The sequence below is a fragment of the Neodiprion pinetum genome, chromosome 4 (genome assembly GCF_021155775.2).
Source record: "Neodiprion pinetum isolate iyNeoPine1 chromosome 4, iyNeoPine1.2, whole genome shotgun sequence".
NCBI lineage: Eukaryota > Metazoa > Arthropoda > Insecta > Hymenoptera > Diprionidae > Neodiprion > Neodiprion pinetum.
In genome coordinates this window covers 29415736-29432198 of record NC_060235.2, presented here as the reverse complement: position 1 = coordinate 29432198, position 16463 = coordinate 29415736, and the positions used below count along the sequence as shown (strand labels likewise).

The 16463-nt window shown below is 44.2% G+C and overlaps 1 protein-coding gene across 1 annotated transcript; it reads right to left on the bottom strand.

The window, feature by feature from the left end:
- Window positions 1-10963: 10963 nt before the first annotated feature.
- LOC124215915 (cuticular protein 5) lies at window positions 10964-13248 on the bottom strand. The gene is made up of 4 exons (XM_046619833.2): window positions 13209-13248; window positions 12871-13045; window positions 11574-11872; window positions 10964-11496 (listed from the first exon to the last, which is right to left on the bottom strand). Exons 1-4 carry the CDS (start codon window positions 13218-13220, stop codon window positions 11242-11244), a joined length of 741 nt encoding a protein of 246 aa, XP_046475789.1. The 5' UTR covers window positions 13221-13248; the 3' UTR covers window positions 10964-11241.
- Between the last annotated feature and the right edge of the window lie 3215 nt (window positions 13249-16463).

Below are 16463 nucleotides of genomic sequence, written 5' to 3'. Positions count from 1 at the left end.
TATTTCCGGTTTGAAGTGAACAAGAAAGTCACGGTGCTCTTAGTTTTCTCATATTTTCTGCTTTCCAAATGGGCAAGTTTGTAGAAACTTTTCTTCCTTAATAAAATATAATACGGATCCGAAATTTCTTCTCCTTTTATCAATAAAACTTTTCCTATTTGCGGTTCCGCCTCATGGGAGGGATCAATTTCGCCCGATTCCAATAAGACCGAGTCCGTTAAATCTGCAAGAATGTTTTTGCCCCAGCTCGTCTGCGTTGCAACTGCATTGCAGGTAAATCGAGCTTGGATAGGTATGCCTCGTACACCGGGTCTATACGTGTAATGCACAAAGAGGCGCACACGAGCAACTCACGCAGGCGCCAGAAGGCTCGGACGATTTTGCACTTGTTCCCCCCAAAGTGTCGATGGCCTCGCGAGAAGTTGGATGGAAGTGAGATGCGTGTAGATCGAGATAACTCATTGGCGCACCCCGAGCCTGTCCGATTCTCGACCCACGCGTTTCGAGGCCAGCCCGATAGCCATGGCCGTGCCTTCCATCGTTTCTTCCGAATTAATTTCTCGCTAAAAGATAGTCGGTAGGCGCGAGTATATTCGCGATACACGCGATCATGTATCGCGGTCTGTGCGAAAAATTTTCAGCTCAAGAAAGAGAGTGAATAAGATACTCGAGCGATATTTCGTTCTCTTTTTTATTTTTGTATAACTTGCTTCGACTCCTTATAAGTCGATCGAGTCTTCAGCGCCGATTATCGCCACGCAATGGCGAATCGGAGAGAAACGTTCGTTTTGTCCATACGGTCAAGTAATTCACAAACGTGTTCAACATGCGCTACACGTTAGAAGATTTGCGGTATTTATCACGCTCAACATCGGACTAACTGATCGACTGCTTTCTATTTCTAGGTGCATCGTTTCCATACACAATCAATAACGACGAGTAAGTATAACGTGTAACGGTCAGACAAACCAGAAAATCACGAGAGCTGTTCTTCTGACGGCGTATGAAGTACAATTTAGCTCCGAGGTATTTCTCTGCTATGATTTCCTATCCCCGACGCCGTTGACAATGCGTGACAATGGCCGACCGTAGATAATATTTACTACAATTACTCGACCCAGGGAACGGTCGAACAGCTCGTTCTTGCATATCGTTAGCCGCGTGTTCGACACGTCGTTTGCTTTCTCATGTATCACCAATTTTACCGAAAATGGTTTAATCTTTGTGAGACACATCGATCGAAGAACGTCATCGCCTCGGCATTCCATACTCTGGTCATTTTACTTTCTTCTAAAAATTAAAGCGTGCAAGCGCAGAGTAGAGAGCACATTGCACAAGTGAGGGTAGAAAAGTTTCGATATAAACTCTGACGAAATCTCTGCCATAGATCGTCGAGAAAAGCGAGTATCCGTTATACGCGGGGTATAAACTGAGGCGAGCACGATCAACGGAACGCCGAGGGGTGTAATGAACGCAACGAGGAATGCAGGAATACCGGGAATGTAGATAATCAACCCTGGACGGGCAGCGTCTAGCCTGCATCTAGCCGCCAAACTCGATGTATCTTGCGCACCGGGACTTGACGCGCGTATAATTGAGACGATGCTGTGGCTCTGGGATGGTTAACAAGATGTCGCATTTTAGTCCTTTACCGTGACAACTCATTCCTGACGTTTATCGTCTAGTTCAACCGAGTTTCTTCCTTGTGCCAGATAAGCATAGCGGTGTATCTGCACCCGTTGCACAAATTAATTAGTTTAGTTGTAACACCGGCGTACCGCTGACATATGTAAACAAATCCGTGTATCACATTTTCCTAGGATATTACGCGTAATTGTTATATGACTTTTGGATTACAAGCAAATACTTGTCACATTAGGAAGTCAGCACCGGACCTTGAATCATAATAGATTTGCAAAAATGGACTGTTGGACAATGTGTTTGTGATATTATAAGCCATTCAATTATATTGAATAGAGAAAAACATATTTCATTTTAATCTGAAGTTCATTTTTAATATTTACCCAAGTGCTCCGAAAATTAAAATCTACTAGCTTCAAAACCCGCGCTCGCTAAAGATCGCTCGGGGTCGGATACCTAGTGTAGCTGGTTTTTGTGCTCGCTGCGCTCCACGCGCTCGCTTTCAACTGATAGTAGTCATCACAGATAAAAGACATGTACCTAATACTTCATATGACATAAAATGAATAAGGTTGCTGCGTCCACCGATAGTATTGTAAAAACAGCCTTGTTTCGGACGTTAAACTGAAAACATTTACTTGCCCATAGAACATTTTCTCAATATTTAATTTCCGCCTTTGATTGCTTCGCTAATTAAGCTCACGAAGCCGTATTTAATTCGTGACGTTCGCCAAAACGTTACAATACATACACAATAATTTACATAGTGAATCTCGACGTCTAGTCGATAACATTGTTAGTAGATATTGAATGTACAGCAACAATTTCAACAAACCGTAACTACGGAGCGTGAGTCCTGGAGGGCGAGATCCACCGGATAGAGGACCTGGAGCGCAGGAATCACGGGAAATCACTCGTGAAGGTCAAAAATCACCAGGTCAAGGACCTGGACAGCCAGGACTATGGAGCGCTTCGCGCTTGTCCTGAAGGTTGAGATCCACCAGTGGACGACCTGGATAGCTAGAACTACGGAAAATTAGTTCTGAAGGTCGAAAGTCACCAGGTCAAAGACCCGGACAGCCAGAACTATGCAGCACTTGTCCTGGAGGTCGAGATCCACCAGGTAGAGGACCTGGAGCGCAGGAACCATGGGAAATTACTCGTGAAAGTCATAAATCACCAGCCCAAGGACCTGGCCAGCCAGAACTACGGAGCGCTTATCCTGGACGTCCAGTTTCACCTAGTAGTGAACCTGGAACACAGGAACTACGGAGCGCTTGTCCTGGTAGTCAAGTTTCACCAGGTAGCGTACCTGAAGTGCAGGAACTACGGAGCGCTTGTCCTGGAAGTCGAGTTTCACCAGGTAGTGGACCTGAAGCGCAGAAACCACGGAGGGCTTGTCCTGGAACTCGAGTTGCACCAGGAAGCGGACCCGGAGCGCAGGATCCAGGAGGTAGAGAACCCGGTACACGAAATCTGCGGAGCGCGATTCTCATACGTCCGCTCTACTGCGCGGTTGTTTCCAGACTGAGGAATTCGGCTAGCTGATTTTGGTCGTTACGATTACTACAGATCGATGACGTCAAGAGAAAAAAAATTTTGGGTAACGTCACTTTCTGAACCACCGAACATCCGAACATCCAAACTCTGATTTCGAACTTTCATACTATGTATGATGTATGATGATCACCTAGTAACGCCGCATAGCTTATGAATATTTTCTTTTACCTTTACTAAAGGAAATGGTTGCTCATCATTGAATTTCACCAAAAATAATACTTGTTCTTGACACTTTAAAGAATCAATTTTAAACCGTAAAAATATTGACTCATTTTATTTGAGGTTGAGTGAAAACAAAATATTAAACTTTATAAGAACATATCGTTGACAGGCATGTCGAAAAAAATGCATTTAGAATGAGCTATCGGATAAATTATGGACTCAGGTGATTATTAGTTTATTTTTTGTCAGTATGTGAAAAAAAAATAGCAGATTTCACAAAATTTATTTTAATCCTTCCTACCCTGTTCTTGAAACTTTCCACTTCACATACGTCATACAAATATTTTTTGATTCTAAACTACAAGATTGCTACAGAAAAAGGGAAGATCGATAATTACAACCGTTTGTTCTTTTATCTTGTTTTTTTTTTTTTTTTGTTCAACGCCCTATCAAATACATCACGTGCTTACTACTAGGAAACATCTAGGCAGCAGTGCTCACGTAATCTAGCACGAAAAGCATCGGCACGCGAGCGGAGAATTCGTCGCATGTGCCAAATGTATTTGTTCAGAAGATTGCCCGTAGCTGACCATCAATTTGCTTAGGTCCAAAATTTAATCGAAACGCGAAGCTGAGCGATGATCGAACCCCTTGAACGCGAACAGTAACCTGCCAATAGGAAGCGATAACGGCGTTTCTCGATGGACTGAAACGTTCGTGGCAATTATATCCATGAGCGTAAATTGATGCTGCTTATACACAACTCCGCACATCGTGAGTACAATGAAGAAGTGCAAGGTCGATCTGCCCTCGTTATCCGGCTGAAATCACCCGGAGGATATTATTTTTATTGTCGTTTCAGAAATTACAACATATTACTTATGAACACGCATGATCGAATCGAACAATCAAGGAGTGCATTTGCAGGAGACGTGCGATCAGATACAGAATCACATTTCACCGGGTGCAATCATTTTCCTTCGCTATCGCAGCGCAAGCATGTGAAGTTGGCGCAATCTTTACTGCAGGTGTGGGTTTATGCAAACCGGATGAAACGACGCGAATAAAACGGCACGAAATGATTGCGTGCTTGTTATTAATTAGTACAACGGTTTTTAACGAAGCTTTTAAAGAGGCTTTCCCTTCTCGTGATTTTCGCAGTTTTTCGATAAATTGTTGGCCGTATAAATGTATAAATGTATAATAAACAGACAAGTTTTTCTGTAGCTGATGCAAGCAAGGAAATTTGAATGTAACATTTTTTACGATATTACACTAGTCATTTCACGATCGCAAACTATTATACCTTATTATACTCACACGAAAACCACACGACAGTCTGTAATTAATTCTCCCAGCGCTATCTCTTGCAGTTGACCACACTGAATGTCCGGTGTTTTTAACTAATTTCTACAGAAAAATGCGATCCCGGAATCAACAACTTGAGTACTGAAAGTAGCTGACGTCGATAAGTACATGCAGTAATGGATAGGCTTAGAGGGTGTGTTGGAAGATCTCGCAGAACTCTACAGCCCGCTGACAGAGTTGCAAACTCGGTAATCCTTTACGAAGAAGAATATACTTTTGGCTCAAATTGGCTTTGTCACAGTGCGTTTGTACGGAATTTCTGAAAATTGGCAGGTTGATACTACTTTGCGATTCGTCACTTGATCCGACTCTGTTCAACTATATTTCACGAATGATATTCGCTATTTGTGGCACTTGGCTAATTGTGTAACATCCTCGATTACAAAAACGCATATAGGTATACGTTTCTATATAAATGAGTTGAACGGGAAAATTCATTTCATTTTCCTGTCCAATCCCGCGAAGAATTTTACTCCTCAAACTTTGGTATTAAAGTGCATCCTTCGGTGTCCGGAAGATCTGGCTGGGTTTTATTGGTAGGATTCAATTGTCTTCGTAGAGTTCGATTCAGTTCAATTTCCGATCTGTTATGGGTCCGCAGTATAAAGAAGCGACCGGTTTCCACGGACAATAGTTTCAACGAGTCCTGCTCCTCCGTTCACGATGGCTCAAAGTAGGAAGAATTGAATTGAAAGGCATAACTATAAAGATCACATTACACAGTTCTGATTTTCGAGCTCCAGGTGATTCTTTGTGTAAGTAATAGTTGAATGGGATGGGATGATAATTTCAATTACTCTCTATTAATACTCTGCGACTCACTTTTGCCAATACCGTTGAATTCCTACTCGAAAAATCTTTTTCGAAATATCGACTGAAAAGTTTCGCAACAACGTTCGAGACGCGCATTTCAAGGGATACGCGGATATTACGCAGCGCATCAAAACAGACATCAGTGTCAGTATCGTGAAGGCTAATACCCGTGAACGTCGACTTTACCATCCGCGGTTCGCATCTCGAGAACTTTGGAATCTCAATAATTATCGAAGAGCATAAGACGTTCCTTTTTTTCTACTTCTTGTACTTTCCTTCATTTCTTTCCCTCTCGAGCCGTGTCATCCACCCCAAGACGCGCGTTCACCCTTCGATTCCCTTTCAAGTAATTCCCCCAACTCTACTTTAAGTTTCCATCGGCTATTGAACAACTCGTGCTTAACCTCCACCGAGCTGGCGGCATCGGAGTTACTCTTTTTCTTCCCGCTCTGATCCCCCCTTTTCCACCCCAGCTACTCGCGTTCTCCGTCCTTTCTCCTCGCAGCCTCCCGATCTTTCTCTCCGTTCGAAGAGCCATAGGGCTCGCTTCGACTTTTATCAACATTTCGACCCTTTATTACCGATTACTCGGCAAACGCCCTTTGTCCTAAAGTTATAAACATAAATCTTCATCCTCCACCCTTCCCTCCCCTTCCCCTTTCCCAGTCCTCGACGTGCAGTGCTGGCGGTCACGTATTTTTAGAAATTTATTTCCGATATCGCAAACGAGTCTCCTCTCATTTCTATCACCCTCTTCGCCTCTTCCCCAAACGATTCTCTCGCACAGTTTTTAATCAAAGTAATTCGATAATTTATTTTATCCTTCAGCGACTTGAACCAGACCCCACGTAGAAAGAAATAGGAAAACTTTACAATTTACCGATTAGTTAAGTTTAGTATGAGCTTAGCGATTCGAAATTGACGGTACGTACCCTTCTCTCAGACTATTCGTGGAAGACTGCCGAACATAATACATTGATTAGCACCGTGGGGGCTGTTGAGAAATCAATTAAGGGATTCGGGTGGCAGATGATGGATGCAAATACTCTTCTATACGTATAACAGATCACTTCGCAAGGCATACTTAAAACTTTGACGTCGGGAAATTTTTTTTTTTTACTCTTCCACGCCAACACGATTTTCACTGATCTCGGTCGAGATAATCAATCATGTGGCCATGTATTTCACGATTTCATCTCCTTCTCGCGAATAGCGGTTACCGTAATTATCATATGAAAATTGGACGAGGTGTTCAACGAATCTGCGCATCTCAGCTGTACCAATTCTACCTGTCGACTAGTCGCTGTCACACCAGTTGCGAAGTGAACACGAAACTGTCCCGGTCTATCAAGACTCGGCATCGTCTCTAATGATGTATTACTGCAGCAATACGATTTAATTAACGATGGAGTGAGAATAAACTGGGACAGAACTTCAGCCGGCTGGGCATTCGTTGTGCAGTCAATCAACGCGATCATTGCGAGTACAAGAGGTGAAAGACGGTGAACTATTTTGTCGTGTGTTGTTCGATTGTAAGCTAACGACCAGTTCCACGGTGTTCATAATTAACGGTTGTATTTCCGACATTGACCCGGCAGCCCACAATACCATTCATCTCGGTACTATCTTCGGTATGATAAGTCTACTTTAGAGATGATTTTCCACCTCGGCAACCGCATTCGAACTTCCTGAATCCTTTGTAAGTCTTCTTACCGCGGATTACGTATATACCTATTTTCAGCCTACCGAATACTGCTCAGAATTTCCTCTCACGGTTGCTCAGCTCCCGAGAACTCAGAAATCCATCAGTCTTTCTTATTTTCTCTGACTCACGCCCTTAAGGAGCAGCTCCAGTGACTTTTTGACGAAACGCAATCGACACGTACGTGGCAAAAAATCGAAACGAATTTTGGCCGTAAATTTTGATAAAAGAAGGTATAAAGACTCCTCAGCAATGATGGTATGAGAAAAACTCTCCAAAGCGGCCAATCGGTCAGACCAGGATAATACTAGCAACAGTTGACACGGTACACGAGTAATGGTACATAATTTTATATTAAACAAAAAGAACGTGGGATAATAAGGAAGGACTCTGAAGCTTTTTGAAATTCATGAGTGGTCTGTACAGTTTGAGAACCAGCAACCCTTGAGCCAACTTGCCTGTTCGGTCTCGGCTTTCTTTAAGTCTCTTCTTAAAACGTGATCACATAGCAGCACGGAGCGAACGATAAATATGCGCCATTTTTATCTCATAAATGTAAATGAGCTGTTCGCTCGATCCGCGGAGCGCGAGGCAATGAATTATTAAGTGACTTTTCTCCTCACAATATAAGGAAATAGGTGGGGGTGCAATGTAAAGGTTATGCTTTGCCAGCGGAAAATGAGAAATCATAGCCAGCAAGTATAACGTGGTCTATATATTTAAGCGAGGCCGAGCGCAGCTAGGCGACCGTAAACAATCTTTCAAATTATTGTCTCCAAGAAAATAAGTCACGGTATCTTATGCAGCACGTGCATACAGATTGATCCTGTTATCAGCCGCAATGTTCCGTCTTCGTTTCGGAAAAGTTTCTTATAAACCCAAGGCTTTTTCGGGGCGTTTTCGAGCCCACGCGCATTGATTTCTCGCCCGGTTACCTCACCAAATCGTATTACACAGTTTGCTCAGTTGAATTTGAGCGCGGCTCGTTAGGCCGATTGTTCTGTTGTACCAAGTGGCGTTAGAACTATAATATCATCCCGGAATCCCCTCGACTCTGTTCAACGAGCCTTAGCCAGGTAGGATATAACCAAAACACTCAAACAATGTCGGAATAATCCGAAGATAGTGAGCCTAATTAAAACTAGCTCCTGTTCTCGTGAGGCGAATGAGAAGGGGTCTAACTGTGTGCTTTGGGGCACCCTTGATCCCTGTTTTCCACGAGTCAGAGGTCACGTACCAGGTTCGCAGCAGTGGGGTATAGGTACCCTTCAAGTCGTGACGCCGGAATCTCAGGCTGATGAGAATTCAAGTGCCAAGTTTGAAGAGCCGTGCGTGCGTTGATGATAGATCAACGATTTCCCGTGGTCAATTTTTCATTTCTTCTGAAACCATGATTCCTCACACCGGTTCGTAATATATTATCCACGATTCAGTCGCAACGTCGTAATTCTTCGTAGACGCATTTCACTCGGCGTTCGCACCATTTCTTCATTTATGCATGCCACTGCCACTGTCGTTGGCGGTTCGACCACACGCGTTCCGGATGAAGTGCAAGCTGCTGTTTAGCCTTTGCGTGGTTTTCACCTCAGCAGTGGTGAGCTGATCGGCTGTTCCGGAGCCGTTATTGATTGACGTGTACCTGTGATGGATGTCCGGTATTCCAAGCCGATGCTCCAGCAGCTCTTTGACGTATGGTTTGCGAACGTATCATCTTACCAAGTGAGAAGACAGCTCGTCACTTTGTTAGCCACTGCAATAATGATTGTAGAAATTGCACAACGACCACAAGTGCACGATACCACGAACATTACGCAGTGCATGGGAACGGCTATTATATAGTATGCATGGGTTCAAAATAACTAGATGCCGCAAATCATCGCACAGTCGCATTTGCTCCGTTAGTAAGGATTTTGGAAACGACACGTGATAAATGAGCCCAAACCGTTTCGCTTGGCTACCCGTTAAGTAAAAATTCAGTCTATTCTGGTATAGAGATACACCTTAGGCCCAATAACTATGCGAGATATATCGCAATGCAGTTCAGTGGCAATTTTTGTTTGGGTGTTTGGACATTCTGCGGTACATTCCAAGGCCTTCCCAAGCCCTGCAGGATATCACGTCGCGCTGACAGAACTTTCTGTTGTTCGGATGTTTGTACTCACATGTACACAACAATGATACAGTTTATACGTCTCCACAGCTGTTAAGCCGACTGATCGGAGTTCGCTGACCTTCCGTTCTCGTATTGGAATTATAATAATTGTGTCAATCAACATCTTTAGGTAATGAGCGGTCCGATACGGTGTGTTGTGGTATCCTAGAAATGCCTCGAGCTAGATTTTCAGGATTGAAAACCGTCTGCGCGTGATTATTACCAAGGATTTTGCGCTGGCACCGGCTATTAAAATTCTAAAAGCACAGCGTGAAATAGGAAAAGCTGTTACATTCGGCCATGCCTCAAATCTGCCGTCGTGAAAGTGGCTCTGGAAGGCGAATGACTTTCATAAATCGCTACGAATTTTTCTCACCCGACTTGCTGCTGACCGGTATATCAAGTAATAACTCGCAGGCTTGAATTTTATCGTCTAGACTGCAACGATTTCGAGTCTAGATTATTATTTCACGGGTTCTACTGCGAGGTTGCAACATTCATTAAATTTTGTCTGTGACTTTTTCAAAATTATTTTTTCAGTCGTATGTGAGACATGATTTATTCTAAACCCTTACCTCAGATTCTTCTTCTAATCTTATTAGATTATTAATAAGATTTAGAATCTTAACTGTAGCTCAAATAAACATTCAATTCTAAGGTAATATATCATCAGTCAGCAGACTCATTATTCACCGATCTTGACACATGCTGTTAGACTTTCTGTTGAACCAGCAAGAAGCAAGTTGAGTAATTACGGATATGGAATAGAAGCTATTTTGAATCTCCTGTTTATTTTGTGTGGCGTACTAAAACATCGAATCATTGCTTATATGTTACAGTGGGTTGACCATAAATGACTTATGTGTTATGCTTAATAACGAACAAATCGTGACTAATACCTACGCTTAAAAGGTGTCGCTTACGCATAACGATTACTTTAAATATTAGCTCATAAATCGTAGACCATAGTTCACAGCTAGTCAGTTGGGAAAAGTATAGGTAAAGAACGGAAGAAAGAAAAACTTGTCGGGTGAATTATCGCAGATCTCGCTCTGAAAGCCAGTAGATTGTGGCGAAGTAGGTAACAGCTGAGTTCGAAATCACGTTCTTCTTTTACCGACTCTACAGAGCTGCCACCGAGAAAATACACCGTCCGGGGTAAACATTACGTGTCAAAGAACGCTAGTGTTAAGACTTGATTAGATATATCCACGTCCATTGCACACGTGCCAGTGGGTGTAAACTCACGTGTGCCAGATGAGAAGATACTCAGTTTTTAAAAAGCAATTAGAGTTGTTAGACAATTCGTGCGCATCGTGCGAGTTAGAATCAGTGCAAACAGAATAAGGGGAAAAGAGATGAAGCAGCGTCTAATCAATCAAGTCAGAAGTTGGCTGTTGCCTTTCGTATGAATTTCGTATCACTTGTCTCTAAAATGTAAAGCGAATTGGCAGCTTGACGATCACTTCAGAGAACAAAAACTCAAAGTATAGCTTCAAAAAAGAAAACTGTATCATCACCTTGAGAATCATGTAAAAATTTGCAATCGGTCTTTCGACCATAAGTTTCTCCTACGATTTATAATTTGTTTGTAACAGATCGGCTACATTAATTGGAATCAGCGCGAGATGCGTTAGGTGCGTTACCGAAATGACACTAAATATTGACCAAATACAAAGCGATAACTTGTTTTTGTTACTCTTTAAGTGTCGTTTTCTGAAGATTTACTCGGTTCAAGTTGTTCGCGAATCGGCCACAGCGTTTTTATCCAACGTTGCGTCTCGGGCGGACATTGACCCAAAGTAGGAAAACGCTGTTGCTGAATCGTTGGCATCTCTGCCGCTTAGTGAACCTTCAGTATAGCTCCAGTTCCGTAGGCAGACTGGAGAACAGGATGGGCACCATAAAGAGATCCGGCCCTAAGTCCCAGTCCGATGCCGTAGGCCAGCGGTGCGGTGGCAACGACACCACCGTTGACGGACGGGGCACTAATGATGTTCTGAGACGTGATGGAGGGCGCCGTTATCACTGACTGACGAAGTACGGGTTCACCGGCCACCAGCGACTGCCGGAGCACCTGACCGCCGGCAAGTACAGCCTACAAAAAATCAACAGCGTTCGATTTCGGCGCGAACTTACGACGCGAATACAAAAAGCTCCTCTTCAGATCATTACCGATTGACGGAGTAGCGATCCGGAAGCAGTGGTCACCACCGCTGGCCCAGCGGCCCCGGTCAGTATCGGATGCCGGATGATTTGCTGGGGTCCTGTGACGAGAGTTTGTCCCAAAAGCGGCCCCGGCGCAGAGACGGTCTTAACTGAAATGGCAGGGTCTTTTTGGACCACGGCATTGAATCCGTTGACCGGGTCGGCGGCGTAGGACACGGTCCTTCGAGAGCCGTCGGGTTCGACGAGGCTGTAGCTACCCTGGACAACATCTCCGTTGCGCGTTTCCTCCTGGGCCTTGTTATCGCCTTAAAATGTTATTTTGTGGTATAATTTTACGTCAGTTGCCTGATGCTTTAACACGTGGGCAACAAGAAGCGGGGTAATCCTCTTCATTTCGTGCAAGTTTGACAAATGGAACAGAAAAGGATTGAGCGAACAGTCGAGTTAATAATTCATGGGAAAGCTCCTCGAACAAAGTTGGACGAACGAGTTGGAATGAATCGTTTTCCGAGAAACTGAAAGTAAATTACGCAATGAAAAGATTATCGGGTCACGAAAAAGTCAGGGTGTTTGGTGGGTCTAGCGAGCGTCAAAACTAATTGTAACTTTCTTTTTCCAAACTTCCGAAACCGCTCGTTGTACTAGACGTCGTATAAAAACTTCGAGATCAAGTAGTTTGATTCTCTTGGATTTTACGAAGAACATTTGATAACATCTGGATCTGGCAAACTGCAGGCACTTGAAGAAGAGCCGGTACGAAGGTTGCATCGTTGGCTGTTTGGTAGTACGTATGCAGAACACTTTATTTTACGATTATGTGAAAACTTCTGTGACCCGATATGTTATTCAGAGTGTACAGCGTGTGTCTTTACACCGGCCATTAAACTCAGGATGGTCCATTTTCTCAGTGACATTAACAGGCGGAGTGAAGAGGGCAGAGTGAAAAAGACTTTTTCACTGCGGGATTTCCATTCGTTCCTCAAATGTAACTCAGCGAGACTTTTGGATTAAATTTCCCACCAGAACAGTGATAATTTTGCTAAACTTTGAATATTCCTGTAGGGTCGGAGGAAATGAGAGCAGTTGAGTGTTTCAGAAGCACAGTGCTGAACACGCGAAAACTAGACCGTTAACTCTGACCCAGCATCAAACTATCCAGCCACACCGTACTCTGCACAAGTTTTTACCCGTTAGCTAGATACACAGTCATGATTTCTGGCTTTTGTGGAAACCGCAAAATTGGCTGTAAAATTTCTCGATGCAAAAACACGCGCCGTGTCATTTTCGAATTATTCAAACTCACCGGTCAGGCCGTCAGCGACGCTGTAGCTGTAGCTGTACTGAGGATTGGGATCGTAGTCTTCCGTGCGAACGACGGTTGCAGGTTGTGCCACAGCCACAGCAGCTGGAGATCCAACGATGCCTCCGCCAATTATTCCTCCATGAGCTACGGCGAGCAGGCCGGTGAACATTATCAGCTGAAACGTGAAGGTTTATATTATAACGCCGGGACATATTCCTTGGGGTTTAATGTGAACTTCCGACAATTTTTCCAGTCAGATGATTCCGAAATCAATTTCTCGACCCACTAATTGAAAAATCGGGAAGTGAAAGTCGGATGAAAATATAACCGCTGTTTACTTTGCAAGCCATGATGATCGAGGTGCTCGTTTTTGATGCAGCTGAGGCGACTGTGATCAGCTTGTCCAGACCTCCAGACTTTATACTAATCTGTCCTAGCTGGCTCCGCCTAGTGATTTGGTTTCACTGATATCGCTGTCGTTGGTCGGTAAAAATGAACGGTATAATACGATCCGAAGATTGTAAAAGTGCATCTATCGCAATACGCGCATGTAATATGCTCTGTACGATGTGGGGTACGTGCGGTGTATTCTGCGCACGAGCAAAGAAGTCACAAGTTAAGATATATCTGTAAAAAAGACTGCTGAATATTCTCCAGGGACTCGTGCTTCCACTTTTTTCTCGCGGATTATTTTCGTATCTTACACAGAGATGAACACCGAAAAGCTGTGAGAGGATCATAACCCTGAATTCGTTCCAGAATTACTTCGACAGTGAAAGAATAATGAGAAAAATTTTCAAACGTTTATTTAAAAGAAAACCTTTGTCAGAGACAGACGAAATTGCGTTTCCGCGGGAGGAACAGATATAGATTCGGTACTTTTCATTATATCGAAATATTATACCGGTATACATCAGCTCTCAGTTTGGAGAGTTTGAACCTGGATTGAAACGGGGATAGCATTCTCCCTAAATATTACGGACGATTTCAAACCTTGTTTACTGCGGATTTATTATCACACGTTTGTCGAGAGGTGAAGAAAAAAATTTCTCTGACCGAAAGCAAGAGGCGGTGACTAGGAATAAAAGGTGAGTTCCTGTAAATGAGTGAGAAATATATTGAGTGCCGGTATCAGGTACACGGTTTAATTCTGAGGGAGTGACGATTGAGGAAATAAATTTCGATCCAAGTTTGAAATCGAAAAGCGTTAAGGGTCGGAGAGCGTTGGCGGGATCGCAGAGGCAAGAAGGGAAACGGGAGAGAAATCGTCGCCCTTTCCATTTAGTTTAGTTTTCCGATCCACCCTCGGAGCCCCGGCAACTGCCACCGGTAAATCCATCTCGCTTTAAAGATGAAATCTATCACGGGGTCCCATTCTTCGACGGGCGCCTGCAAAGGTATAAGGATCGGTCGCTCATTTGGGCGGCGCGGCGGAACACCACGCGGCGGCACTGGGACCAGATTGATTTAACCGATAGTCGAGAATAGTCAAGGTGCGATCGATCCCCTTTGTCGTCGAAGGAAAGAAAACCCCACCGTGGCTCAAGACCCTTCGCCCTTGTACGCGCTATTCAGCCCACCATTTCGGTTCGGGCCGCACAAACATGTAAATTGTATCGATTTCGAGGTAACGATTCGACTAGAGTCTCGTCTGCACAATGGGTTCAACTACCGTGTCACACTCGGTGGAATGCAATGAGAAATATCTTTCGCGTTTCGATGGCTCAATTCTGAGTGATGCCTTAACGCGTGCCGCATGTACGGTGCAGGTTGTACGTATAGCTGGCAATCCGCAGGGATACAAAAGAATGATTCACGGCATGAAGAATCCGGAGGAGATCCCATCGCGTTTCAATGGCTGCCGCTGGAGCATTGTGCGAATAATAATGAAGCGCGATCAATTTTCGCGAGGATGAAAATTGCTGTCGTACGGTGGATGTTCACAATGTTACTCCGTGAAGAGCTCCTGGAGCGGATAAGGAGTAGAATGAATTTAAGGTACCCGCATTATCCGCACGCCAATTCAACAATCGCTCTGCGCAAATCCGACCCTCCCGCTGGCTGCGGCGGCTCTTGGATCGTTAGCGATCCTTGAGAGGTCCTGGACTCCTCGGGTGTCTCGCGATTCCGTACTTGATTCGATCGGAAATTACAGGGAATTTACTGCTGATTATATCTGAAAACGTGAAGCGGGCACAGGCGGAGGGAAAGGCGCGATTGGTTTTCAATGAAGAGTGACAAAATTATTCGAGAAACAATCCTCGATACTTCGAAGGAAGCGCCCCGCGTTTCTACAGGCATTATTGGAGTGAGTATACCTACCCTTTGCCATCTGCTTCTTGCATTTGGATGGTTAATGGATTGAAACGCGCCACATTTATCAACGAGTTGAAGAAGAGAAGAAGAGAGCGCGCGTGGAGAAAAATGGAGTAAAAAATAAACATCGAAGCCTTATCTCGGGCAGTTATATTTCACCGGCAATATATTTATTGAGAGTCGAAATACCGAAAGAGTGTAACGCCCTTAGTCAAGACCTGCAATATCACTGAAATTTCCGGCAATGGTTATCAGCATTCCAGTATCTGGCTTCCTCGCACCGATCGTTCATTTTTCACGTCAATGCGCATATCGCGTATTATAATGACTTAGGCCGAGGAAAAAATTATCCTTGGCGCAGAAAAATCAGAATAAGGTTTCTTCTTTACCCCGCGACGTCGGTAAACAAGGACGGATACAATCCGAACAATATCGCGAAAAAATCCTGCAAAGGAAAACTGACACCGGCAAATTATAACTCCATTAGTTGCAACACGCTGCAAGTAACAATATCCAGGGTTTTACGGTTCCAAGATCTCACCGTCGTTTCCAGTCCCGGTGCAGCGGTCCACCTCGCGTGGTTGGCTCATATGGGTCAAGTAACATAAGTAGTTACTCAAGGAGTATCCGTGGTGGATGAAGCCAGCGAGCCAGTCCCGGCAGCAACCCAGAGATCTAGCTCACCGGTGCACCGATGTAACTTCACACTCGGAGTCACAAGTACACCGACACCACGTCACATCTATTCGTGACAAGGGGCCATCTCGTCGAGTACGTGTATTGTGGACGATGACCGGATAGTATTCCCATGCACTTTTGACGCAGCAGGTGAAAGGAGGGGGACCGAATCGTATAAATGCTCGCGACAGTACCGAGTTCAAAGCGGTACTTGACTGGACACGGAACCGCACTGAAGAGATTAGGTAGGTACGGCAGCTGGACGTTGCAGCGGTCAGAGATTATTGTTCAATTTCTATCACTCTTGTTTCTGTATTTCCCTAATAGGTTTCCCGTGACAAACATCCTCTAACTTTTTAGGGTCGACGTCAGGTTTATTCAGACGTTATTCCCTCAGACTTTTTTGAACCATATCTTTGTATACCTATAATACTCTCGGTAATAACACAGGTGTCAATCTCGGTCGACTGAGTACACTTCCTCATCATATTCCGACCGCTGTACCAACAGCAATGGAGGACAATGTTTACCCAGCATCACCGAATCACTTCGCACGCAGCTCACCTGCCTGACCTCATTTCACGGCGAAAATTTCGGCA

Coding starts and splice junctions, on each gene's coding strand:
- LOC124215915 (XM_046619833.2), bottom strand. Junction 11,873..12,870: donor CGTCGCTGACGGCCTGACCG/GTGAGTTTGAAT, acceptor TAACATTTTAAG/GCGATAACAAGGCCCAGGAG. Junction 11,497..11,573: donor GATCGCTACTCCGTCAATCG/GTAATGATCTGA, acceptor GATTTTTTGTAG/GCTGTACTTGCCGGCGGTCA.